The sequence below is a fragment of the Opisthocomus hoazin genome, chromosome Z, assembly GCF_030867145.1.
Source record: "Opisthocomus hoazin isolate bOpiHoa1 chromosome Z, bOpiHoa1.hap1, whole genome shotgun sequence".
Classification (NCBI taxonomy): Eukaryota; Metazoa; Chordata; class Aves; order Opisthocomiformes; family Opisthocomidae; genus Opisthocomus; species Opisthocomus hoazin.
This window is the reverse complement of record NC_134454.1, coordinates 38,431,563-38,457,040: the sequence shown is the minus strand read 5'-3', so window position 1 is coordinate 38,457,040 and position 25,478 is coordinate 38,431,563. Positions and strand designations below refer to the sequence as shown.

General features: G+C 49.8%; 2 protein-coding genes across 4 annotated transcripts in view; one reads left to right on the top strand and one right to left on the bottom strand.

Moving 5' to 3' along the window:
* ELP1 (elongator acetyltransferase complex subunit 1) overlaps positions 1–488 on the bottom strand; it is a 33,627-nt gene extending 33,139 nt beyond the window's left edge. For both annotated transcript variants that reach the window (XM_075447247.1, XM_075447248.1), the window contains exon 1: positions 277–488. In XM_075447247.1, the coding sequence (XP_075303362.1) occupies positions 277–426 (150 nt within the window). In that variant the 5' untranslated portion in view covers positions 427–488. The remainder of the gene's footprint in view (positions 1–276) is intronic.
* Positions 489–2,910: 2,422 nt separating this feature from the next.
* TBC1D2 (TBC1 domain family member 2) lies at positions 2,911–24,217 on the top strand. 2 transcript variants are annotated; one of them, XM_075411102.1, is made up of 15 exons: positions 2,911–3,191; positions 4,704–4,797; positions 4,917–5,421; positions 6,119–6,215; positions 7,126–7,267; positions 9,386–9,522; positions 10,507–10,694; positions 11,803–12,189; positions 13,029–13,139; positions 14,779–14,966; positions 16,155–16,625; positions 17,777–17,897; positions 19,921–20,106; positions 20,779–20,900; positions 21,590–24,217. In XM_075411102.1, the coding sequence occupies exons 3-15, from the start codon at positions 5,068–5,070 to the stop codon at positions 21,789–21,791; spliced, it is 2,706 nt and encodes a 901-aa protein (XP_075267217.1). In that variant the 5' UTR covers positions 2,911–3,191; positions 4,704–4,797; positions 4,917–5,067; the 3' UTR covers positions 21,792–24,217. The 2 variants fall into 2 exon arrangements, with proteins under 2 accessions (XP_075267217.1, XP_075267216.1); XM_075411101.1 differs by having other exon boundaries at positions 6,083–6,215; positions 21,590–24,216.
* Positions 24,218–25,478: the final 1,261 nt, after the last annotated feature.

The following is a 25,478-nucleotide window of genomic DNA, read 5'->3' as shown; positions in this document are numbered from 1 at the left end:
AGCAGGAGGCTCTCAGACGCCGCTCCGCAGAGCGAGCCCTTTCGGAGGGCAGCCGCCACCGGCCCAGAGGCGAGCTCCCGGCGGCGGGCACCGACGTGCTCCCGCTGACGGAGACCCAAACGCTTTATCCCAGCTCTGCAACGAGCGGAGCAGAGTCGCCCCTAACGACACGCCCGCAGCGATGCCCGAGAGCTGACAGGCACTGGCATCCCCACCCCCCGAGCCTGACAGCGACAAGAGGCCGCGGCTCCCGGTGCGCCTGAGTGCGGCTCTCACCGCCTGGCCGGCGGGGCCTAGCTCCAGAAGGCCGTGCTGGCAGCCCACGAGGACAGTGCCGGTCTCGGCGCCGAGGCCGAAGCACTGCGGCGTGCCCACGGCGGTGGCGAAGCGGCGCCCACCGCTCCGCAGCAGCCGCAGGTTCCTCATGGCGAAGGGACGCCGGGCAGTGCCGCGCTGCTCACAGCGCCGCCATCTTCTCCGCGGCGGGCGGAGGCGACGGCGCATGTGCCGGCCGTGGGCGCAGGCGCGGTGCGCGCAGGGCGCAGGGCGCAGGCGCAGGGTGCTCCTCACAGGGCCGGAGGGCCGCCATCTCAGGCACCGCAGCGCGGCCTTGCATCAGCCCTTCCTAGGGGGTCCTAGAGGCGTTAGAGCTTTGCTGGTGCTGGCGGGAGGGGTAAGCTGCCACTGGTAAATCACAGAATCACAGAATGTTCGGGGTTGGAAGGGACCTCTGTGGGTCATCTAGTCCAACCCTCCTGCCGAAGCAGGGTCACCTACAGCAGGCTGCACAGGACCTTGTCCAGGCGGGTCTTGAATATCTCCAGAGAAGCAGACTCCACCACCTCCTTGGGCAGCCTGTTCCAGTGCTCCGTCATCCTCAGAGGGAAGAAGTTCTTCCTCATGTTCAGACGGAACTTCCTGTGCCTCAGTTTGTGCCCATTGCCCCTTGTCCTGTCGCTGGGCACCACTGAAAGGAGTCTGGCCCCATCCTCCTGACACCCACCCTTCAGATATTTATAAGCATTTATTAGGTCCCCTCTCAGCCTTCTTCAGGCTGAACAAGCCCAGCTCCCTCAGGCCTTCGCTGTAGGAGAGGTGCTCCAGTCCCCTCACCATCCTTGTAGCCCTCCGCTGGACTCTCTCCAGTAGCTCCTCATCTTTCTTGAACTGGGGAGCCCAGAACTGGACACAGTACTCCAGATGGGGCCTCACCAGGGCAGTGTAGAGGGGAAGGAGAACCTCCCTCAACCTGCTGGCCACACTCCTCTCAATGCATCCCAGAATGCCATTGGCCTTCTTGGCAGCCAGGGCACACTGCTGGCTCATGGTCAACTTGTCATCCACCAGGACACCCAGGTCTCTCTCTGCAGAGCTGCTCTCATCAGGTCTCTTGCTGAACCCCTCCCCGAGCATCTCTTCGGGGCTGCCATGTCACGGGTGGCTGTGCGGGGGGGAGAGGGCTGGCACTCTCTACCCATGTTTGACCCTCGCGGGGCAGGCGGCTCTGCGGTGGCTGCACAGCAGGCACCCCCGCGCTCCTCCTGCACTGCTGTGGCTGCTGGTCCTGCGGCCACCTTCCCCTTCGTGAGTCAGGCAGCGCCTGCTAGGTCTGGAAGCTGCCTGGAGTTGTGGTTTAGACAGCAAAACCAGTGCTTTGGCTTTTCACCAGCTCGGTTCCCTGTGTGGTTGCGTATGCCTGTGCCGGTGGCAGGGTATAAGGTGACATTGGGACCAGGGTGGTTATTTTGCAGCCATTCTGGCACTAGCCAGTTGAGCAACTCCAGATGAGACTTCTAAGGTGCTTCCAGGACAGCCTTATACATAGACAGACCTGGGCTGCCCTGATACCACTGTTATTGTCACACTTGGTCCTCTCCCTCCAGCGGCAGCTGTAGGGGAGGAGAAGGCAGTTCAGGCTTCAGACGGGAGAAAGACTTCGTGCAGCCGCAGATACAGCCTTCACACTTTACCGTTTTGCCTAGTGGAGCTAGACTCCATCAGCACTGATCCAGTCTAATGGCCAGCCGCTGTGCAAGCTGAATTTGAGTCAAACCGGTTTTGGCAATGGAAATGTGTAGGGTTTGCATGCTGTAATCAGCTTCACGTGTGCACTATAGTTTGGGAACTTTGGCCAGTGGAAGGATGGGCCACTGCACATCTAGACAGTTCTGCTTGCTGCTGCTCAGGTACTAGACTTGGCTAAAGCTGGTGATAAAACTCAGTGAAGTTGGCTAAACTCAGACAAGGGTTTACTGAGACCAACAGAAATGAGTCTCATCGTCAGGCTCAGCTACGCCTGCATGCGGAGAAGGTCAAAGCCATACAGGCTTTGACAAGGATTGCCTTGCCAGCCCCGGCCAGCCCAGCAGCGTGCCTGCCTGTGCAGTGTTCCCCATCCCCCGCGCACCCCAGGACCAGCGCTGCGGGGCCAGGGCAGCCTGACTCCCCTCTTCCCAGAGGCTTTTTCGGGGGGGGGGGGGGGGGGAGGGGCAGGGGTTTGCCTGTGGTCTAGCTCGATCCTCCCAGCCTCCAGCGGCACCAGGTACCTCCGTTTTGACCGTGGGACATCGGTCCGCATCGGCTGCCCCGGCGGTTTCGCAGGCTCGGGGCGCATCCCTGGAGCAGGGGGGTGCCCCCCATTAGCCGCCCCCCCCGGGCTCTCCCGCGCCTGGCGCTCCCGCCGCTCCGCTCCCCCGTCCCTGCCGCCCTCCCCGGGCCGCGCTCCGCCCCGCCGGGCCCTGCCGCCAGACCGGCTGGGCAGGAAGCGCGGCGGCGGCCGGGCAGGCCCCCCCGGCCCGGTGCCGGCCGTACGCGCCGTGCCACGGAGCGGTGCCCGCCGCGCAGGCGGTGCCAGGCTCCGCAGTCTGCGCTGGTGCCCGGCGCGGTGCAGCTGGGCTGGGAGGGGCTCCGGCGGGGGGGCGCGGGGGGTGCCCCGTGCCGCCGGCAGCAGCGGCTGCGGAGGGGTCTGCGCGGGGACCACCCCGACCTTCTCTCCCCGTTGGTGAGTCGGTGCCAGAGCCGCCCCCGGCTAAACCTCTCTCCCGGGCGGACCGAGGGAGAGCCGAGGTAGAAGCCCCGCTGCTGCGGCTGTTGGAGGTGGAGGCTGTGGTTCCCTGCTTGGTGGTGCCTACGGCGACAGCTCTGCGGCAGCGGACAGTGGCTTCCAGAGGCATCCCGCCGCTTCTCTCACGGTGAGGTCTTCTCCTCTAGAGTGCTCTGCAGTGCAGATCTGAGGTGACTGCTTACGACTTGGTGCTTGAACCCCGAATGCTTACTTGGTCCTGTTCGCAGCGTGGACCCGTGCGCCGTCATGCTGGCAAAGAAGTGTGATGGAGTCATTAGACAATACAGAATGTCCTTGTGCTGGTACTGCCATAAAAGCTCCAGGGCCTGTTAGGGAGAGTTGAGACTGCTGCTTCCTCCTGGTGATGGTTCCTTTGTGCCAGGCAAAATTAGCTTGGAAGTGAAGCTTTTGGGTGTTTCAGAAACTTAGCTGAGGCAACATCTGCATGAAGGTGCTTGTTCCAGGCCTTTACGAATGCGTTCAGCAACAGAACCTGTGGCACCAGGGGAGTGAACTAAAAGAAGTTGAGTAGCTTTCCAAAAAGAATGAACATTACCTATAGTTGTCTAAAAAGCTAATGTGGGAAAAGGACGGGGCAGCGAGAAAAGTGATGGGGCTTAGCCAGCGCTAGAATGGGTAAGCTTTCTTTCAGTCATGAGGATAAGTTGTTCGTAAAAGCATGAGCCTGGGCCACATCTCTGTGTGCTCCACTGTATTGATCTCTATTCACCTGTTGTCACACAGCTGGCTGTCATGGTCAGTAGTTTTGTGTCTGCAGTTGGATTCCCACTAACTTAACACTGCAACAATTTACTTGCGTACATGTTTGCTTCAGATATGTTAGCGTCTAAACTGAAGTCACTGGTAGTCTTTTTATTTCTTGATCTTTAAATCATGTTTTTACTTAAGAAAAAAAAGCAAGAAATTATTTATAGGTGTTTTTCTGGAGTGTTGTTAGCTGTCTTTACACAAGGACCAGGGGTGTCTACAGCTCTGAGCGAAAAATCCCACCTGACATACGGTTAAGCACTTGAAAAAATACCTAGATATGTGGCAGAATTGAAATTGTTGCATATGATCAAAATTCATCTGAATGTGGACCTGAGTAGCTGGCTATGGCTTTGAACTTGGCCCCTTCTCTGAGAGGGAAGTGAGACTAGAGTGATGTACAGACCGCTTCCATCCTTATTTTTCGATTTTTCTCTTGCACATTGCATTCCTCTTGGGAATGCAGCCGGTTACTTTGGCCAGTGAGCAATGAAGGCTCTTTTACAAGGATCACAGAATTACTTTCTCTGGTGGATAGTCCATCGTAAGAGGCCTACTGGATGGAGGCCTGACACATGGCATGCCGGGTTTTTAACAGCAATCCTCTACGGACACAAATGGTTTAGAAGGATGCTGCATAAGCCTGGATTTTTCTTCAGACAGCACAGTTTACAATATTAGCTGAATGTTCAGTGGAAATGCCAGGACACACATACCTGAAATCCCTTGACCTGAGCATGTGCCCTGCAGAGCTTGTTATCTTGCCATGTTTTCTGCAACTGTTACTTAGCGTTGTTGTCTGTGGCTTCAGGTGCCCTGGTTATTGCTATTGATTTGGTATGCCCACGGACTGTACTTTTTTTTCACTCAGGATTGTGGTACTGCTTCTTGGCTGCTATTCCAGGCTAATTTAGGAATGGAAAAGGGAGAAAAAAGATACGTGGAGGTCATCTGAGCCGAGAAAGGTAAGGAACAATGACCAGAAGTGGAAGTCAAGGACCTTGGCTGGGCAGTTTGAAAGCTAAGGAATGTTTTTTGTCGTATGCCAGACCTGAGCTTATTTCTGCTTTTTCGTTTGCTGCAGGTTCTATAACAGTGATGATATAGTCGGGATCTGCTGTTACTCGTTTATCTAGAGAGTTTCCTGTTTCAGTCCAATTCTGAGTATATTTCCCGAAGAATTGAAAAAAGGACCAGATAGCGGAGCTTGTCCACTTGCTGCTCCAGGCAATGTAATGGAGTCAAGTCCAGACAATAACAGCAGCAATGGAGCCTCAGCAAAAGAGAAAGACATGCTTTCCTCTTCTGGAGAACTGGAAAACCTACAGCTGAAGCACAGCAGAGAAACACCCAGAAAAAAGCTCTGTGGCTATTTAAATAAGCTGGGCATCAAGGGGCCAATCAAGACATGGAAGTCTCGCTGGTTCTTTTATGATGAAAACAGATGTCATTTACTATACTACAGAACTGCCCAGGACATCAACCCTTTGGGGTCCATTGATCTCTCCAGCGCCAGCTTTGACTGCAAGGTGGAAAATGGGGAAGGGGCTTTTGAGATCAGAACACCAAGCAGAGTTTTTACTTTGAAGGTAAGGGGCAGCATCTTCTTGTGGGTGCTGTTATGAAACATTCCCAATTAGGACAGTCACATCTCTGCTAAAATACCTCTTTGCTTGAGTTTCACTGTAGTCCTCCCAGCCTGGGCTGTTACCATTTGGACCTAAATTACTTGCACTGTTTCTGCGAGACTGGGACTCCATTACCTGTGAGATGGCCGTTGTTTAACAGAAGAAGAGTAAAAGCCGAACTGGGTGCTGAATCAAAATCATTAAGGAGTCCTGCAGTCCACATGCAATTTGCAGAACAGAAATGAGCTCCCCCTGTCTAAAATGGTTGCTCCAGCAGAAAACTTTGCTAGATTTTTTTCTCTGTGAAAATCGCTATTAGGAAGCTCTGTGGGTGATTCCTAGCTAAAATAATCACGGCATTTCTGCTTAGCCTTGGAGCATAGTAACCCAAAAAACGTTTAAAATGAGGTTAGCGGTCCACTGGGGTTCTGTTACTAAGGCCATGCTGAAGATCTACTCTGTCATCCCAAATCTGTGTTAGGACCAGAGGGTATAGCATAGGCTTGACACAGCTGGCCCTTATTTCTGCTGACTTGGGCGGCAAAGTGGTGGTAAGCCCTTCAGGATGTGTCTCATGCTGAGGAGATTACTCCCTTTCCTTTCCTGTTTTGTGTTATGTTAGGCAATCAGCAAACAGGCAATGATGTACTGGCTGCAGCAGCTACAAATGAGACGTTGGGAATTTTGCAACGCTCAGAGCAGATTTCCTGTGGGCAGCTCCCAGCTCGTGAATGAACCTCTGGCTAGCGGAACAAGTAAGTGTGACACATGTCAGCCTTCCTCTTGCTTTCAGCACCCCAGTGATGAACGATGCTCCTCATCTGTAAGTGGGCAGAGGTTTTGGCCAGGTTTTTAAATGCAGCTGCAACTCTTAATGCTTGGTCAATGTTTGGAACTTTGGGTCTTATTATGCATGAATATGAATAGGCTGTCTCCTAATCCACAGCATGTGGCTGGAGATGCTCCGGTATCTTATGATCATGAATTCCATCTTGATTTTCCTCATGCGTGTGAAATGTGCACATTTGGTATATCCTCTTCCTCTTGCGAGGCCTGTGAGATTTACAGCAAGCAAGTATATTTTTCAGCAATAGTGGGATGAAGGTGTGCATTCTTACCAGTGGCAGTACTCAGGCCAGTGGATCAGGGGAGGGCACAAGCAGGGTGTCCCTCTGTTTAGTTATGACTAGATGCATGTTTTGTTTGAAACAAATAACCCTCTCCCTAGTAAGCACCTGCTCTAAAAGGTTCTAGGTACCTCGGCATTTTGCTACAGCAGGCAATAACTTGGTTTTTGGAGTGTTACCTGCAAATTAGAACTATCAAACACTGTTAGGGGTGGGGGAAAAGAACAACAACAGCTCCCTTCCTTATTCCTTCAGGTGGTTAAAGTTTGATTGTTTAGCGTTAGTCATTTTCATACACAAATGGTTGAAGTCACTTGATTGTCCTTGAATAGGTGATTTTATTTGTACGTGGAAGCTTCTGTAACTTGAGCTAAAACTAAGGAAAGCTGCTCTCCTGTCCTTATTCCACCTGGCCAGTTGAACATGGAGTGTATATCTGTAGTAAAATGTTGTGGCTCTCAAGTTACATGAAGGAGCCAAAGTCCAATGGAATTCTGTCTTGCTCACTTGCTTCTGTGATCTGTTTTTTTTTATACAGGTGTTGTTGACAATGAAGACTTTCTGCCTCCAGTGAAAACACCAACAGAAGCAGTGGGTTTAAAGGCAGCGTCTTTGCCTGCACCCCAAACATCAACTGCATTGCAGAACATCTCTCTTAAGCACCCTTGGACAGAGATACAGTAAGTGCAGTGCGATTGACATGCTGGCCTGCAACTTTGTGCCTTCCTTGCCTGTCACATATTGTGTGAAATGGGATTCTTGGCAAGGGGGAATAACTGTGAAGCAGCTTTTTGAAGAACATTTCACGCAAAAGTAAGCTTCCTGCCAGAGGGTCTTTCACATCCCCCTGTTCCAATGCATTTCACATCATCTAGGTCTCTTAGAAAAGATCCTAGTGGCAGACCTGAGGTTTGCTTAAGCTTTCTTCAGTGCAGGTAATGGTTTGCCTGCCTGCTACGGTGCCTCTGCACATGTCTCCTGGAAGGGCACACGGGCAGGTTGAGCTGTAGTCTGTGGGTGAGTAGTGATAGAAGCCTGTTAGCACTTTCCAGTGATTTCAAAGGACCTGGAATGTAGAGCACTCTCTAAAGCAGGAACTCCAAAGCAAAAGGCTCTTTAGCCTGTAATATGGCCTGACACTGCACAGCTTGCTACTCCTTGCTGAGGTTCAAGCATGTGGATACTCCCACTGCCTGCAGTGGTGCTGCTATCTGCAATTGCAATGTGTAGTTCCGTTAGGGCTACAGGTTACAAACTTTGGGCAGTTACAGTTGCACAAAGACAACCCCTGTCCTTATTTCCGTAAGTGTGTCCTAGTCACTTATTTACATATAACAAAAAATGTGTAAGTGGCCACAGATGTGGTAGGTAGCCTGGCACCTGCCAAATAAATGTTTTTGGAGGGAAAGTTTGCTGTAGTTTTTTACCACCTCTACTGTGGCTACACTCTGATGCCGATAGGAAGAAAGATCCCCATGAGGCCAAAGAGGATCAGAATCGGCTGTACTATCTTGCAGGCTATGCATTCTTTCCTACTTTGATTAAAAACAATATCATCATACCTCTTCCCCCCACACGAGCCTTGCGTTTGCTAGCTTGAATAACAGTTGCCTCTTTTCAGCTTCAAATTGTGTTGTTCCCCTCGTTCTGCGAACATTTCTTCAGGCTCTATCACTGTTAGGCTAGGTCTTCATGAGTGTAGCATGTCAGATTTCAGCTAAGTTCATCGTATCCTTGAGCTGCTGCTGTCTCAGAGGAAAAAAACATGCAGCATGGGGTAGATAAAAGTGGGAAAGTTGCATTGGATGAGTGCTGACTGCAGACTACAGGGAAGTAAGGTCTGCTGATCTTATGTGCCAATATGTTCCCTGAGGTCAGAAATGTCTGCTATCCTGCTGTGGAGCCTTACAGTAAAAAGGCAAAAGGAGAACAATATCTAAATGCCAGCTTCATTTACAGTTAGGGAGTAGCTGACACGGAGTCTTTTGTAGATCTCAAAACAAGGGACTTTTTTCCTTTTAGCTGATGGACAACACAGAAGGAGAAGGAAAAAGACCTGTACAGATACAGGCAAATGTATCACTTTCCTGTATAGGTTTTACAGAAAATATTCTTGCATTTGTGTATCTGTGTGATGCTGTGAAGTCACCTCTTAGTGCTTCTGGCAATATCTGATAGTAGCAGCTGCAACAAACTGGTTCTGGGTCTGATTGCAATTTTATTCCTGAATCTCTTTACTGCATCAGTCTATCGAGTTTGTTGTGGCAGGGTTATTAAATGTGGTTCAGAGCACAGGACCTATGGCTGCTTCAAATGTGATCATAGTGGCAGTTTTGTCTGTGCTGGAGATAGCTGAGCTTTTCTTGACACCTGGGGATTTCTGCGGAGAGCTAAGGAAAGTGGGGAGGGACGGAGAGAGGGAAGGAAGAGAGGGAGGGAGGGAGGGAGGGAAGGGAGGGATATGGTTGATGTACTGTTTCCTTTGATCCCTCTGTCCAGCCTGATACATTTACATACAGCGCTCAGGCACATGGGGAAAGATCTATGGCTGATTCACATTGCTGTGCTGGTACTGATTTTGTGGCATCTTCCTGATTGACACCAGTCACAACCTTGCTCCCCCCAGATCCATCAGTGCTATGAACAGTTCATTTCCTCTGCACATGAAGGAGACAGGTTTTAGGAGGAGGGGTGGGACAAGAGGAGAGGTAAGGCGTGGAATAGCTTGAATATGCACTGACTGCAGTGATCATGCCTTCTGCAGTTCACTAGTCTGTCTTGATCTCTTCTTGTTTCAGAAACACTGTCCACAGTATCTGTGGCTCCAAGCAGCTCTGGGGGAACAACGGGAACGTATTTAACTTCAGTGAATTCCAGGAGCGTCCTGAGAACCCAGATGAGGAGCAAGAGGCAGAAGTGGAGGCAGGGTGTGCAGGTGCTTGTTAATGAACTGTGTGAGCTGGTCTGAGTATGACGCCTTCTAGCAGGGAGTCAGACTTGCCAGGAAAGGGAGGGGGACGGCAGCAAGTTGTCTTGGGATATGAAAACTCTTATCATATTGTCCCAGGCCCCTTCCTGTGTTGTTGGCACAAGACTGACCCTTTTGGCTCTGCATCTCTCCTACCTCTGGAACCTTCAACAGAGGCAAAAATACCATTCATGGTGCCAGCCCATACTGGTATTTCTTTGAGGTAGAAGTTAAATTGCTGCACGGTCACAGGCTAAGCTCAGCAGCTCCACTGCATGCTCGGGAATCACAGAATCACAGAATCACAGAATAGTAGGGGTTGGAAGGGACCTCTGTGGGTCATCTAGTCCAACCCCCCCGCCGAAGCAGGGTCACCTACAGCAGGCTGCACAGGACCTTGTCCAGGCGGGTCTTGAATATCTCCAGAGAAGGAGACTCCACAACCTCCCTGGGCAGCCTGTTCCAGTGCTCCGTCACCCTCAGAGGGAAGAAGTTCCTCCTCATGTTCAGACGGAACTTCCTGTGCCTCAGTTTGTGCCCATTGCCCCTTGTCCTGTCACTGGGCACCACTGAAAAGAGCTTGGCCCCATCCTCCTGACACCCACCCTTCAGATATTTGTAGGCATTTATAAGGTCCCCTCGCAGCCTTCTCTTCTTCAGGGAAGTTACCTCTCCATGATGGTAACTTGCATTTGGTGTGTGCAAGATAGGTGCGTGGTGTGCAAGGTGGGTTAACAGGCACCTGAAAACTGTAGAGCTTTGTTTATTGTGGGGGTAGCTGTGGCTGATCACCACTGTCTGTGCTTCAGCCTTGTGGATCCCAGCAGGTCGATTTTCCTTGTCCTGTGTGTCAGTCTTCTCTGCTGAGCTGCTGTGAGTCCCCCCATAGCACAACCCAGGACTCCATAATAGAAACCCAATTCTGTGTAAATTAACCTTATTTCCCTTCAGGTAAGGAGGGGACCCTGGAGGATGGGAGAATGGAGCCCAGGCTGAACTGGATTAGGAAAGCCAGGTGGATGAACAGTGGCTTCCCAGGCTTGCCTGAAGAACAGTCCGGGGAGAGGAACCCAATGGATAAAGTGAGTGTCCTACAGCAACAGATCCTGATGCTCACAGAGGAAGTCAAGTCACAGAAGGTAAGTGTGGCGAAGAGTCTGCTGCTTCTAGGGGCAGGGCCCTGAGATGGTCACAGGGACTCCCTGATACCTTGGTGCTAGGCTGACAGGTGCCCAGCAGGCACTCACTGGGGACCAGTTGAAGCTTCTGGTGTTACCCCTTTGTATTGCTTGATTGTGACCAGTGCAAGGGAGAATGGGCTGTCCTTCAGCCATTGCTAGGAAGTACAGCTAGCAAGTGGGCTGGAAAAGGGAGATAGAACAAATCCAAATGTGTTCTGTCGGTGTCTTGCTCATAGATCTCTACTACTCAGTGAATGTATGAAGTGCAGTCCTGAATAGGTACCGTGACACTGGCAGGAACTGCCAGGTTAAGTCATGCCATTAACAGCAGGTCATTCTTTTCGAACAGTGGTCCACTATTAAGAGATGATTTGGCTGTAGAAGTCAGCACATGGGTCACTTCAAGGGCTGTCTCTCCTGAATGGTACTGTTCTTCTTCACAAGCTTGGAGCAATGCCAGGCTCTCCGCTGATGGTGCTGGTAGCTTTTCCAGCAGAAGAGGCAGGAGATCCAGGTCCCATGGTGGGCAATCGGTTACATCCTTGATTTACTTCCTTAAATGGCTGAGATGGCAGAGCCTGAACCAGCAGTATGTTGCTGGAGAAAGCTTTTGTGCCCTGACGTGGGATGGAGTGAGGGACCACTCTGGCAGAAGGAAGGTTAAAATTGATACAGCAGTTTCCTTCTGGTAGAATAGATAGATGCAGACTGCATTATTTCCCCTCATATTTTACTGTACTGCTGACCAGATCTCCAGCTTCACTGGTCTGGGCCTCCCAAGAAGGATGACTGTAGGAGTGAGAATTCAGACAGTGTGAGCAGCAGCTTGTCTTTTAGCAATCCACCTGAAGTCAAGTCATCTGTGGCCTGCTGCAGAGACCTTTCAGGCCCAGTTCTAAGAGCAGAGCTTCCCTGCTGGGGAAGCACTGTTATTTCAAGATCACTGCATTTGGTTTTTCTTCTGAAAGGAGTCAATTTCAAGATCCTGAGGACCTTTCACTGTTCACTCATTACTGGTTGGGTCTGTACTGCACTGTGATATAATGGCTTTACATTTCCTTTGCAGGAGCTGGTTAAACTTCTCCACAAAGCTCTGGAGGCAGCCCAGCAGGAGAAGCGAGTATCTAATATGTATCTCACTGCAGTGGAAGAGAAGGACAGGCTGGAGCTGGTGCGCCACAAAGTGAGACAAATCGCTGATCTCACCAGTCGACTGGAAGCCCTTGAGCAAGAAAAGAAGGAACTGGAGGAGATACTGACTCTGAGAGACAGCCATATCCAGGAACTCAAGGAGCATGTGCAGCTTCTGATGGAGAAGAACCATGCCAAACAGGAAGTCATCATGGCCTTGACGGAGCAGATGGCCCGTGAGCTCTCTGACCCCCTCCAAGAAGCCAACACTATTGCTGCAGAGACTTTGTATAAGCAGCAGGAGGAGATTGAGCACCTGAAGGTGTGTGAGATGGCACAGGTTGTTTGGGGGCTCTCATTTCTGTGCCCTCTGGTTCGGTGGGAGGGTGTCCCTTGTGGGAAGCACAGAATGTACTTCTGCTGGTTGCTCCATCTGTCTCCAAACCAGAGGCAGGCTGGAAGGGGATCACCTGGTACCAACAGGGTGCTCAAAAGCTCCTGGGTCAGTTTCAGTTCAGCCCCTGTTTTGTTTGACTTAGTGTCACTATTAGGTGCCTGCCTCTTTCTTTGCCCTTCTTTTGTTTCACAGCTGCAGTCTCACTTGGTGCCTTCAGTAGCTTTGTTCTTCTGTGTTTCCCTCTTGCAAACAGTTGCCCAATACATTCTGGTTCTTTGAGATCCAGCCTGTTGTATGTCACTCTGTGCACAGTTATAATGACCAACTGCCGTGTAGTGGAGAATTGCCAGAAGAGCCACTTACTGCATTGTGAGATGGTGTTTGGTTTTGCTGCCAGCCATGGGTCTGAGATTTGTGCCAGTTTTTAAAAAGATAGAACAAAACACATATATTATTCATCTTATTTAGGTACTTCTCTACCTTTATATCACTCAGATGTCTCTGTGTTCTCTAAGCATGTACATGCAGTGCACTTGGCATTTTCACGTGTCTTGTCTATGCATAACACTCCTATTTAATGTTGTGCCTGGATTGCCGTTGTAGGGAAATATTTGTCCTGGGGAGTCCTGTCTTCTCCCCAGAACACAAAATTGTTGAGGTATTTTTTTGTCCTTAACACAGTCCACACCTGAGGTCCCTGAACAGGGAGGGAATTCCAAGCCCTTCAAGAATTCTCTTTGTGTGACTGTTTTGCTTTGTCGCAGGATGATATTGATGCATACAAAACCCAGAATCAATTTCTCAACTCGGAGATCCACCAGGTTACTCGACTCTGGACAAGCGTTGCTGAGAATGAAAAAGCCCTTCTGATGAAGGTGAGGCAAAATGACTTTTTTTCCTTGGTGGGAGTTGTTATTAATTTCTTTTCAAAGTTGGCACTGGAATGGATTTTGGTCCAAAGCACACCAGGAATAAGCTTTCTTCCCAATGTGGTTTTTTAGTGTGACCTTTTCTTCTGCTTTGTGTGGTTCCCAAATCAAATGTGATCATTTTCATTCTTCAATATAAGTAAAATATTTGCAAAGCTCAGTCTTAAGGATGCTGAAACTTAACCCAGACTTCTGTATTTCAGCTATGCTTTTGACTACAAATAAAAAAAGCAACACTATGTGTAGGGAATCAGGAAATTTTCCTGGGAGCTGGCAGACTGACTGAGCCCTAGCTCCATCTAGCCTTGATTTCTCTGCCAGGCTTGGCACTGTCAGGTGGCAGCACTTTCAGGTCCTGCAGCTGGATCAGAGTTCTTATGTTTTCTTAAGCTCTGCTTTTATTTATAGCCTTGTAAGTGGGCATAACCTGGTTATTCTCAGACTTGTCTAATCCTACCTGCTGGTCCTGAACCACTTCCCGAGGCTGGTGGTGTGTGCTGGCATTTGATCTGTGGGTTTTCCCTGGGTTTTACTTCCCTGGGTTTTAAGGTATGTCTCCACAGTCTTAGATTCTGGAACAGGGCAAAAAGCTGCTTCTGAAGTGTTATTGCCATTCTTACATCTGTTTACTTTCTAGTCCTTTGAAACCCGGCCTACCTCCTAACTTACTGCCCTTCTCCGATTCTGAAACTGCCATAACCTTCAGAAAGGAAGTAGTCAGACCAACATGCTCCATGTGAGGCAAAATGCTCATTAAAGTGGTATCATGACAGAATCCTACACTCATTTCTGTCTGCTCTATATGCAGCCTAATTCTCTCTGTGGTTTCTGTTTTGTTTCCAACTGCTGCTTCCCACTGAGCAGGAGTCTTCAGTGAGCTTCCTGTGAGACTGTGGGTGAGTCTTGTCACCAGTGTGGCCTCGGTTTCCCACTTGTTCAGTAGGGATAACCGTCTTCATTCCCTTTTTCTGCTTTGTGTGCCCAGGACTATGGTGGTAGCAGGGACTGTCCTCCTGTCTGAACTCCGTTGGACTTCCTGTGCCTGAGAAATGTTGTGTACCAGTGCCATGGGACTGGGATTGCTGAGGGGCATGTGGTCACTTTGTCTGGGGTGCTACCATGTATACTTAAAATGGCGTGGTCATAGCCCAGTCCCAGGAGTGGTGTGTTTTTTCAGGATACAGCTCAATGTGGGGTAGAGAACTTGTCTGAGGAGCAAGGAAAAGGCCTGCAGAGAACTTGGCTGCAGTGGTGGCTCTTTGGTTGGGTCCTGAGCAGAGCTGGCTGGGATATGACTATCTGCTGATGCAATGCAGTAGCTAAAGTAGGTGATGCTGTAGCAGGTCTCCCACTCAATAAGCAACTTTGTCACATGCTAGCTACTTCAGCTCATGCTTGTTCATAGACCATGGTGATTCATTCATGGCTGCAATTCCACTGACTATGGAAGACTGCTGGATGTGTTTTCTGGGGCTTTGCTGTGCAGGAGTCTTCACTTTATGCGCACACCAGGCCAGCAGAGAGCAGTGGCAACGCAGGAAGAACCACCGATAAGCCAGCTTATTCCCACTTGTTTCCCCATCAGTGTGCCTGCCTGCAAGCACGAAACTGCCAGATGGAGAGCAAATACCTGACAGTCTTGCGGAAGCTGCAGGAGGCTGTGCCTGGCTTGCCCAGGTCCCATGCTGAGTTGGTGAGGAACCTCATCCAGGAAGCACTCCAGTGGGATGTGAAGGAAGAAGCAGAAGAAGGTTTTAACCTGAACCCTGTAAGGTAAGAGGCAAGAGCATGGGGATGTTCACACCCTTGTAGGAGTCTGGCCATGGAGGTGAATGTGCAGGCAAGAAAGGTGCAGGGACATTTCCATAGCAGGGACTTGGAGCCATGGCCTAGGAGTGGAGGTTGAGGAGGCTGTTTAGTTTGGTGTGTGGAGACCGTGAGTATCTGATAGCAGCATATCACTATAGGAAGGGGAAGTTAAAGATGGTGCAGCGGAACTTTTCTTGGCAGTGGTAAACAGTATGGCGAGTGACAACAGCCTTGGTGTGCCTGGGAGATGAATGCTGGACATGAGGGTAAACTCTAAACTTCTGTAGGAGAAGACACCACCTGGGAGGTGGCAGTTCTCCATCCTTTGGGGTTTTCTAGTCCCAGCCATACAAAGCCACCGTTGCCCTGTTCTGGTGCTGCGGACAATCCTGCAGTGAAGTGGGGCTGGACTAGAGACCTCCAGAGAGCCTTGCTACCAGTGCTGCTGGGGACCTTGCATTAGTGTTTATACTTTCCTGACCAGTTAGTGCCCCAATTCTTTAGCAGTTTCAATTTTATCTGGTTGGTCAGACTCGTGGGTTCTCCAGGTAGCTTTGGAGATGAGACCTCAAGGCCAGGCTTGATCTCTCTGTGAAGAATGAGGTGTCTTACAGGTATCCCAGCCTGTGGACTGACGATGCGCAAACCCTCAATGAGCACTCCTGGTGTTTTCTGATCAGTCGGAGATTCGCGTTGTGTACTGGGAGACATCAGCAGGCACTGTAGATCTCTGTTCTTTGGTCTGATGCCCCAAAGCCTTGCAATCCCTTGCTACACAACTGTCCCTGCACTAGGACATGGCAGGGAGAAGGTACACAGTTTGAGGTAGATACTCCCTTAGGGGCAGGGGAGCAGGCGAGGTTAGAGAGGTCTGATGAGGCTGGGCTGTAGCTCAGAGCTAAGCTACACTTGGGTTCGTGTGTGTATGCCATTGCTACAGGCTGTCATTGGTCTTCAAGGCTCTGAGATGGTGGGCATGGCAGGCTGTCACATGTAGCTGCCAGAGAAGTGCAGGAAGGGTACCTGTGCTCCGGCATGGGTGACAGGAACCTGGCAGCAGGCTGTAGCTGTCATGGCCCCAAGCAGTGAGTGGCCCTTGACACAGGTACCTGCACTGTCCTCTGAACTAACCTCTGCCTTGTGTCCCTCCAGTGAGTATGATGAGTATGGATTTATGACTGTACCTGACTATGAAGTTGAGGACTGGAAACTTCTGGCCAAAATACAAGCCCTGGAGATAAAGTCCAACAACCTGCGGAGCCAGGAAGTAGTGGAGAAGCCCCTCCGTGACAGGTGGAACAGCGTTGGAGAGCTGAGCCCCTCTGCAGAGCTGAAGAGCCTGATCCGAAGTGGCATTCCAGTGGAGTATCGGCAACGGGTCTGGAGGTGGATTGTCAGCCAGCATTGCAGCCGTATGCCTGACCACTACCAGCGGCTGTTACGGCAGAGCAAGAGCACCGAGCACCCTGCCTGCCGGCAGATTGAGCTCGACCTGCCCCGCACACTGACCAACAACAAACATTTTTCATCTCCCACCTCCCAGCTCATCCCCAAGCTCCGGAGGGTGTTGCTGGCATTCTCCTGGCACAATCCTGCCATTGGGTACTGCCAGGGACTGAACAGGTGAGGAGCCAGGTATGCTGCTTCTTTGTGGGATAGTACTGAGAAGGTGTAGACACATATTCTCGGCTGTGACTGAAGCAACCCCAGGCTCCTACCTCTAGAGTTCTGTCCTGGCTCTAGGTGTTTTCCCGCAGAATTCTGCATTTGGTGTCTTTTTGCATCCAGTGTTGTTGCTAGTATCAAGCAAGCAGCAGGATGCACTTGTTTGGCATCTCCATAGTTACTGAATAGGAAGGAGCAGCTGTAGGAAGTAGTGAGGCAGTCCCAGAGTAACAGCATGAGGCTTGGGGCTGAATTTCTAAGTCTTAATGTACTCCGCAGAACACCACCCTGGTGATTCCCCTTTTTGCTGAGAAGAGTTCGAGGAAATGTTGAGAAGTGTTAGAGATGAGGGAGTAGCAGCAAATGACATGAGGAGACGCTGAGGAAACTGGGGGTTTCTGTCTGGAGAAGAGGAGGTTCAAGGAATCTAAAAGCTTCTTTAACTTCCCAAAGAAGGCTATAGGAAAGGTAAAACCAGACTTCTTAGAAGTGTGCCGCCAAATAAAAGAGACACTGGGCGCTAGCTGCAAGAAGGGAATTTCTGGTTGGACCTTTTCTCGTGAGGAAAATCTGTGTAAGCTATTCGTGTTGTTCTTTGGATGGTCTTCAGAAAGGCATTTTCCACTCTAGTGAGCCCTTGATACTAGATACCATCTTTCTAGTCTGGCTGAAAGGGGGTGAGTCAGAGCTGACGAGGGTAAAGGCTGTAGAATAATGTATGGGAAGGTGAGCTATGTTACATAATATGGAGTATCTCTGAATGAGCTCTTTCCTGCACTGAAATAGCCAAAAATCAGCACACTGCTAACTGCAGCAGACCTACAGAACATCCCATTAACTGAGAGCTTTGTCACACCAGTTCTGTATTTGATGCTTCCTGTTTGATGACAGAGGCACATGGGAAAGAAAATCACAGCCCCATGGTTCCTTCAGAAACCCGCAGAGCAGATCACTTGCCTCTCTGACCACCTGTCCTGCCACGTTTGATGTTTTGGATGCTCATGGAGCTAGAGACAAACCAAGAGGAATCTTGGATTCTCCAGTTCCTGTGCTGGCCTGTGTCTCCTGCTGCACTGCTGCATTCCCTCACCATGTCTTGTTCATCACAGATTGGCAGCTGTTGCCCTTCTGGTCCTGGAAGATGAGGAAAGTGCTTTTTGGTGCCTAGTCCATATTGTGGAGAACCTCATGCCGGCAGACTACTACAGTGACACACTGATAACATCACAGGTGAGCTGGGCACCCTCACATCTGCTTGGACTCTGATACAGTGATTTACAGCAAAGGTTTAAAAGCAAGCAGTCAGCTTGCAGCGTGTTTGATTTCTCACGGGCCACTGATACCACTTTGCAATCCCTTCCATTGCAGAGGTGTTGTAGACTTAAGAGCACAAAGTTGTTATACACACAGGAGCAGCAAAATTGATCCCCAACACTAGGAAACTGGGCACTGCTCCTGAGTAATCACCTCCAGGTCAGGTTAGACAGAAGGAAGGTGCCCAGTAGTTGCATGGTACTTATTTTAAGCAGGGCCTAGTTGAGGTGAAGCAGCAAGCTCCAACGTGTGTAGAACTAAGTATGAAGAAGGCACCATTTCTGCAGCCCTTTAGATGTTTTTTTGGCAGCTGCACCCTACCTTTGGAGTGCCATGTGCAGGCAGAAGAAAATACTGAGGTTTTTGTATTCATTGTGCTTGCCTGAGTTCGTGATCAGATACAGTGTTAACTGCAGCTTTGGGGTTCCCTGCAGATCAGAAAGCCCTCTGGCCATTTGATGTAAAAAGTTGTTCTGTGACTAAGTTACCCTTCTGGTTCAAAGTTGCTGGATTTCAAGGTTTTCAAGATGTGTTGTCTTGTATCAGATATGCTATGTCCTCCCAGGCAGACACAGAGCCAAATAAATCCCAAATAATCCTATGGAATTGTAGTTGTGTGCCCATACCACCCACACTCAGCAGTGCCCAATCTGGTGAGCCCGGCTGTGACCTTGGTGTCTTTATTGTGTGTGGTCCTTTCAGAGAGAAGAGGGTTGTATCTGTGGGCCCACAATAGATAAGGCTACATGCATCAGTAGCCGAGAGTGACTGATTGTACCACTGAACTGGTTGACTAATGTTTACTGGAACAGTGTTGTGCTGGTGGAAAGGTCAACCCACAGGCTGGGGAAGCAGCCAAATCACTATGCAGAGAGCCAAATGTCTATCTGGAGCAGGTAGTGTTAGCTGTGAGATTTAATAGGCAGTGCTCAACACCTGGCAGATGAGTGACTGACAGGGAGAACATGGCAGGCTGAAGATATAGAGGCTCCTTTGCATTTGGTGAGAAAGACTCTCAGCTGAGGGAGCCTTTTTCAGAAAGACTTCCTGACCTCATTGTTGGTCTCTGTAAGTCTAACCAAGACACACATAAAAAGGAAGGTCTAGGGTGATGATTTGTGGGTTGACTTGGTAAAGTGAAAGTGGTTTGACTGGAAAACGTAAAGTTTAGCTCTTGCAGATTTTAAAGACCAAGCATATCACCTCGCCTGGTTTGTACCACTGTGCCGCAGCTAAGTGGGCTGACACAGCTGGGATAGCAGTATGACATGGGATAGGGGAAGCCCTAATCATAATCTTGCTCCTTAGCACTTCCACTCATGAGACAACAGCTTCCCTGAGATGAAGCCTATATAAACCTGGGTCAAGGATCTCCCCAGCTGCATGTCTGTGTCTCGGCTCATGCAACCAGAAGCAGAGCACAGACAGTACTCAGACCACAAAGAGAAGCCAAGTGAGAAGATCAGGTCCTGCCTGTGAACTCAGAGGGATTCTAGGTGTTTATTCTGTTAGGCCATGTGCAGTCATTTGACTCGGGCAGGTTTTAATCCCTGTTATTCAATTGGATGCTCATGACATCACAGAAAATCCTGGTAAGACCTATGCAGGAAGATGTGGCAGCATTTTCCCTCTTGACTTTGAGGTTGGGAAGGAATATGATCCTCTGAGTGAGAAGAATGTATGTTATCTCTGCTTGTTTCTTGACTCTGTTTGAACTCCACACCTGGCACTGGGCACAGAGTACAAGTACGCTGCTCGGTAATTTTGAAGGGTTGTGAGACTAAGGATGCTCTGTTCTTCCTAGGGTGTGGTTAGGCTACAAGTCAGCACCAGTGATTACTGTGACATGTGTGGTCCACTGACCTGTTGCACCGCTCCTCTCCAACACCAGGGCTGCTCTTGACTAGGACTTCATTGTTTTCTTTTTTGACAACTTTAGGTAGATCAGAGAGTCTTCAAAGACTTCCTGTCAGAGAAGCTGCCTCGCCTCATGGCTCATTTTGAGCAGTATCGGATTGATGTTTCACTCATCACCTTCAATTGGTTTCTGGTGGCCTTTGTGGACAGCCTGGTCAGTGACATCCTCCTGCGAGTGTGGGATGCCTTCTTGTATGAGGGAACTAAGGTACAACTCTCAGTCTAGGCCTTCCTCCCATCTGTACCACCTCTGTGACATGATGGCAGGGCAATGGACATATGCATGTGTCAAAGAGATGTGCGGTTGAGGCTCTTGTCCTATCCTGCCTGTTTGGTGGGGTGCCTTGATGCCTTCCAACCTTTGTGTTGTCTGCGTACTTGCTGCCAGTAGGCAGACCTAGTGCCTGACACTGTGCACAGTGTCCCTGGCACTTTGTAGCAGCTAGTCCTGCTATGAAACAGCTCTCTGACAGGCCATGGTGTCTTCTGCTCTGTGACCTGGACACAGCTGAGAGTCTGATACAGGGAGCAGAAGATGGGCAGAGAGTTAGTATCTGAAAACGTGAGTCTTCCATTGCCCCTGTGCGTAGGGAGGACTAGAGAACCCTTGCGAAATCCCTGTGGCGTCCTTTTGGACGAGCTGGTCCATTCTGGGGTTGTAAATTAGCTTACAGAGGGACATTCTCTTGGGATTAGCTCTGTGCTTCTTTAGGCCTGCCCTAATGCAGCCTGCTGAGAGCAGGAGAAGCCCAGTGTCTAGCCTGTACTGCAGTGCTCTGTGCCCCACCCCATGTTTTACACCGAGGGGGGCGGTGGGGGGGTGGCCTGGTCCCTTAACTGCCTAAGACTTTGTCAACTCAAATACCTTTCAATCCTCCAGGTGATTTTCCGCTATGCTCTTGCAATTTTTAAATACAATGAGGAGGAAATCCTAAGAATTCATGACAGTGTGGAGATCTACCAGTACCTACGCTTTTTCACGAGAATGATCATGGATGGCAGGTAGGACGGTGGGTTGCAAACAACCTTACATCCTGGATTTGTACTTGCTTGCCTGTTAGGTCAGCCTAAAAAGAATTGTGACCAGACTGTTATGAGAGATGCATGCTCATTGGCAGGTCCACGGGACACGGATCAGTTTGTCTCGCTTTGACTTCCCTTTCATGGTGTTACTTAGGGTCTTGGGCAAAGGCATGCTACAGCAGAGCAGGCTACCAAGTCTGGGCCAGCCTCCTTTATGCAGCAGCTGGAACTTGTGCTGCCACTTGCTGGGTTTCTCTCAACTGTAGTTGGGGTATTTGGGAACACAGCAACGCTCACAACCTTTAACGGCAGCGTGCATCTGAGAGCAGGATTTGTGTGATCAGAAGAGCTCAACATCTGGAATATTCATCTCCCAGGGGCCGTCAGAACTGGCAATTGATCCACTGTCTCCTGGCTGGTGGCTGCACACCAGTACTTTAAAAGGTGGTGTGGTGTAAGACTGTTTGAATTGTTGCTTGCGTTGGTGCTTGTGTGGGACGGAATTGCCTGTGATTCCTTTAAGGGTCTGCTGCTTGGTGACTTTTGAGCTCAGAGAGCTGAAATCTGAGCCCCTACTCTTTGCCTATCCCAGGATGCATTTGGTGTGTCTGTTACCACCTGTTACCAGCCAGTAAATCGGTTCACCAGACCTGTCTTTTCCACTGTAGGAAGCTGATGAACATTGCCTTCAATGACTTAAACCCCTTCCCCATGAAACTGCTGAGGAACCGACGGTCAATGCACAGGGAAGAGCTGGAGGCAGAGCTGCGTGAGCTGGAACAGATCAAGGCAGCCTATGTAAAAGAGAGAGCAGAGCAGAGACCTCAGGACCTGAAGGAAGTTGTTAGTGAAGAGGAAGAAGAGTTTTAATGAAAACTGAGTTCCTTCTCACTTCTCTCCCACCTTGCAGCAGGTCTGCAGTAGCAACTGTCTGTAAGAGATGGAGCAGAGGGGGAAAGGTGGTCACAGGAGTTCATCTGCCCCAGGAAGCAAGGCTGTAGATATAGCGCCATCTGTGGAGCAAGCCAGACTTTGTAATGGATTGGAAGATGTCAAAGGAGTTTCATCCTCTTCTGTACTTCTCCCCATTCAGCCCACTCTGTCTTGTGCAGTTCGGGATTACAGGTGAAGGTCTGTAGGAAATACCAGCTGTGGTACTGTGACAGAAGTTGACATGGTGCAAAAGACCCAGCCAGGCAGGGCTTTTCTACCTATTCTGATGGAGGCTTGAAAGAGATGTTTATGTACAAGTAAAATCACCAGAAATAATAAACTGAGAGCACTCCCTCATGGGTATGTAAAGCTTCTGAGTTGGTCAGGAAGGAAACCTGCTCTTTGAAGGCATAGTGCCTTCAGTGGCTGCCCTGCCAAGAGAGTGCGCGCTTAAGATTGCAGTTACCGAGTCATGACACTGTCTCCAGATGAGTGTTGGGCCTGAGGAAGTCCTGGAAGCTGGAGGACTCAGGCTGGGACAAGTGAAATGGGTTGTGGGAGAGCGGAGTTGCCTCTCCACTTTATTTTGGTTCCTGTGGAAGTCCATGGGAGAACAAGGTGTGTCTCGCTGCCTGGCTGAGAGATGCTGGGAGCTACCTCTCCTCTTTGTTTAGCTTTGACCAGAGCCAGCTCTGGGTTGGCCTGACCCTGGCAGCACTGTGCCTTCTAGAGGTGAGTTTGCTCAACAGAGGAGCTCTCATCTCAGTGTGAAACCAGCCACAGCCTGGCTGCAGGCAGGGCCTAATGTTACGGAGAATTTGACTGCTGGGGACACCCGGGTCTTCTGATTGCCTGATACTTGGCCTGGATGAGTGTGTGGCCGTCTTTCTCTGCCTCACAGTTATGCTCCTCCTGTGCCAGGTTTCTATGTTGATATCCCTGTCTCTGACTCCTGTTCATACTGGAAGGGAGGAGGTCTTTTCTGTGGGAGTTTCTAATACTGAAGGTATTTGACCCATGGAATATGGCACTCGGGGGGTGAACCTGCAAACCACTTGGGCTAGGTCACAAAAGATGGCTTGGTATTCTTTAGAAAAACATTAATTTCCCCTGAACCAAGGAGCTGGCCTCCATGGGTCTAGCACACAGAGATACTCTGCATGCCTCTGAGAGTGGGGTCTGATAACCTTCTCCCCTGCCTCCCTGACAGCTGTGAAATCGTGGAATGAGAAGAAAATGTTGCTGAAGTCTTACCACAGTATCTCAGAAAAATGCACTGGCTTTAAAATGATGCCACTTTGCTAGAGAAGCTCAAAAGGCAGAAGGTTCTTCTCCACAGATTATATTGTTAATCTAATTTACTCATACTGTTAAGTGCATGGTATGGAATACCCTGTTCTATTTGGCCAGGTTGGGTCAACCCGCCTGGCTGTGTTCCCCCCTGGCTTCTGGTGAAAATTAACCCCGTCCTGGCCGAACTCAGGATAGTGCTATATATAATGACCCATTAAAAAAGAAACTTTTCTGAAGAAGATGTAAGGACAATGCTGTTGTCCCTGATGGGAAATTCTGAAAATAATTTCTATAATAATTTCTATTCTGAAATCAGAAGGGAAGGACGTCTCAGAGTTGTTAGAAGTTTGTCTTCTGTTGTGTCTTCCACTCGTCCTGGTTTCAGCTGGGATAGAGTTAACTTCACCCTCAGTAGATTCTGTGTTTTGGATCTCGTATGAGAAAAATGCTGATAACGCTGATGTTTTCCGTTGTTGTTCTGAAATGAAGGACTTTTTCCAGTCTCCCACATTCAGCTAACGAGCAGGTGTGCAGGAGCTGGGAGGGAGCACAGCCAGGCAGCTAGCCCAAGCTGGGCAACAGGAATATTCCATACCACAGAAGTCACACTCAGTTTATAAGTGAGGGTTGGCTGGGGGTGCAGGAATCTCCCTGTTCTTTTTTCCATGAATTTGAATCCTCTCTTGTCTGGGAGTTCGAACTTTTCCAGAAATGTGGTCTTTTTAGGGAATTTTGTGAAATTCACGAAATCCACAAGTTTTGGGTTCTGCAATCACTGCTCAGGGACTGGCTGCAAATCAGTCACTGGGTGGTGAGAAAATTGTATGGAGTATAGTTTGTTTTGCGTATTCATTATTATCATTATTACTCTTAGTGGTAGTATTAGTAGTAGTATTAGCCCTAGTATTTCCTTTGTTGTCTTATAAATTGTCTTTTATTTCAACCCATGAGTTTCCCCTTCTGTCCATTTGGCCTCCCCATCCTGCTGGGGGGAAGGGGAGGGGTGACTGGGCGGCTCTCTGGTGCATAGTTGCCAGCTGCTGGATTAAATCATGACACCAGCTCTCGGCTTTGCTCCACATGTATATTCGCTGAGGGCCATTTCCGCTGGTCATACTGTCATCCAGTCACTTGCGGTCGTTCTTTACTCAAATGGGGTGGATGCGGGGATATCTGCAAGGCCTGTGCAGACCTGCACCCTGGAGCCAAGCTGGCATGTCCTCATGGGCCCTGCCCTATTTCCCTGCTGCTCCACAAACTTTAGGGCTACTGAAAAGCACTGAACTCATGTCACAAAATGCCAGCCAGCCCCAGAGGTTAGCTTAGCCCTATGCAAGTCCCTCAGGCCTTTTCAAGACCTGCAGCGCGTATCACTCATTGCCAGGAGTGGTCTGAACAGAGGTTACCCCTGCACGAAGTGCACAAGGACAATTGTGCTGCTGCGGCCAACTGTTGTGGTTGAAAAACAGTTTGACCTGGTTGCACAGCCCAGTAGCTTACTCTGTCTGGGCTGGTGCCTGTGGATAAAATAGGTGTCTTTCCACCCAGAGTCAGCATTTGCTGAGCTTTGCTGTATGCCTAACTTCATTACTTCTTGAATTAAGCCTCCTGTCTCTGCATTAATCTAAAACTTCAAATTCCAGATCCCACACTAAAAAGGATGGATGAATTTTTTTCTCCCCAGAATTTGCAATTAATCTGTAGATGAACTTGTTGCGGAACTTTGAGGCCACCAAGGTTTTATATGGTTCTGAGAGGACAAATTGTTGGAGAGTGGCCAAACACACAGGAAGCCATGGCTGGCTCTGAAAGTCCCTGAGCCACAAGCAGATAGAGGCCGGGTGGCTTCCTTTCTTCACCCCTGTTTGCCCCCGGGTGCTGTTGGGCTGGAAGGACCTTTGGTGTGAACCACCATACCTCTGTATGCTGCAGCTAAGCCCTTGCATGCAAAAGCAATAGTGCACAGCAAAGACACTTGATCCACTCCTGTATCCTGGCACACTGCCCTGGAAAGAGGCATTCGCAGGGAGGTTGTTTCTGTGTTAGGTTAATGTTTATCCCAAGCTCGAGCTTCTCCTCTAGGCTGAAGGAGAGAGCTATGGGACAAGGCATTGACCATGAGTGGGAAGCAACAACACCTGCAGCAGGAGCTATTGCAAGGTGCTGAGCTTCTCCTCCAGCTTGCAGGCTGGGCAACCTCCTGCCCCCATCACAGACACAAGACCTGGGGCTGGCTCTTTTCCCATTTAAGAGCTCACTTTGGTAGCCTTGGCCAGGGCTGGGACTTCTCCAGCTGCTTCTCAGTGCTAAGAGCTTCTCTACAGAACATTA

Coding starts and splice junctions, on each gene's coding strand:
- TBC1D2 (XM_075411101.1), top strand. CDS start 5,068: ATGGAGTCAAGTCCAGACAATAACAGCAGCAATGGAGCCTCAGCAAAA. Junction 9,523..10,506: donor AGTGGAGGCAGGGTGTGCAG/GTGCTTGTTAAT, acceptor ATTTCCCTTCAG/GTAAGGAGGGGACCCTGGAG. Junction 14,967..16,154: donor TTTAACCTGAACCCTGTAAG/GTAAGAGGCAAG, acceptor GTGTCCCTCCAG/TGAGTATGATGAGTATGGAT.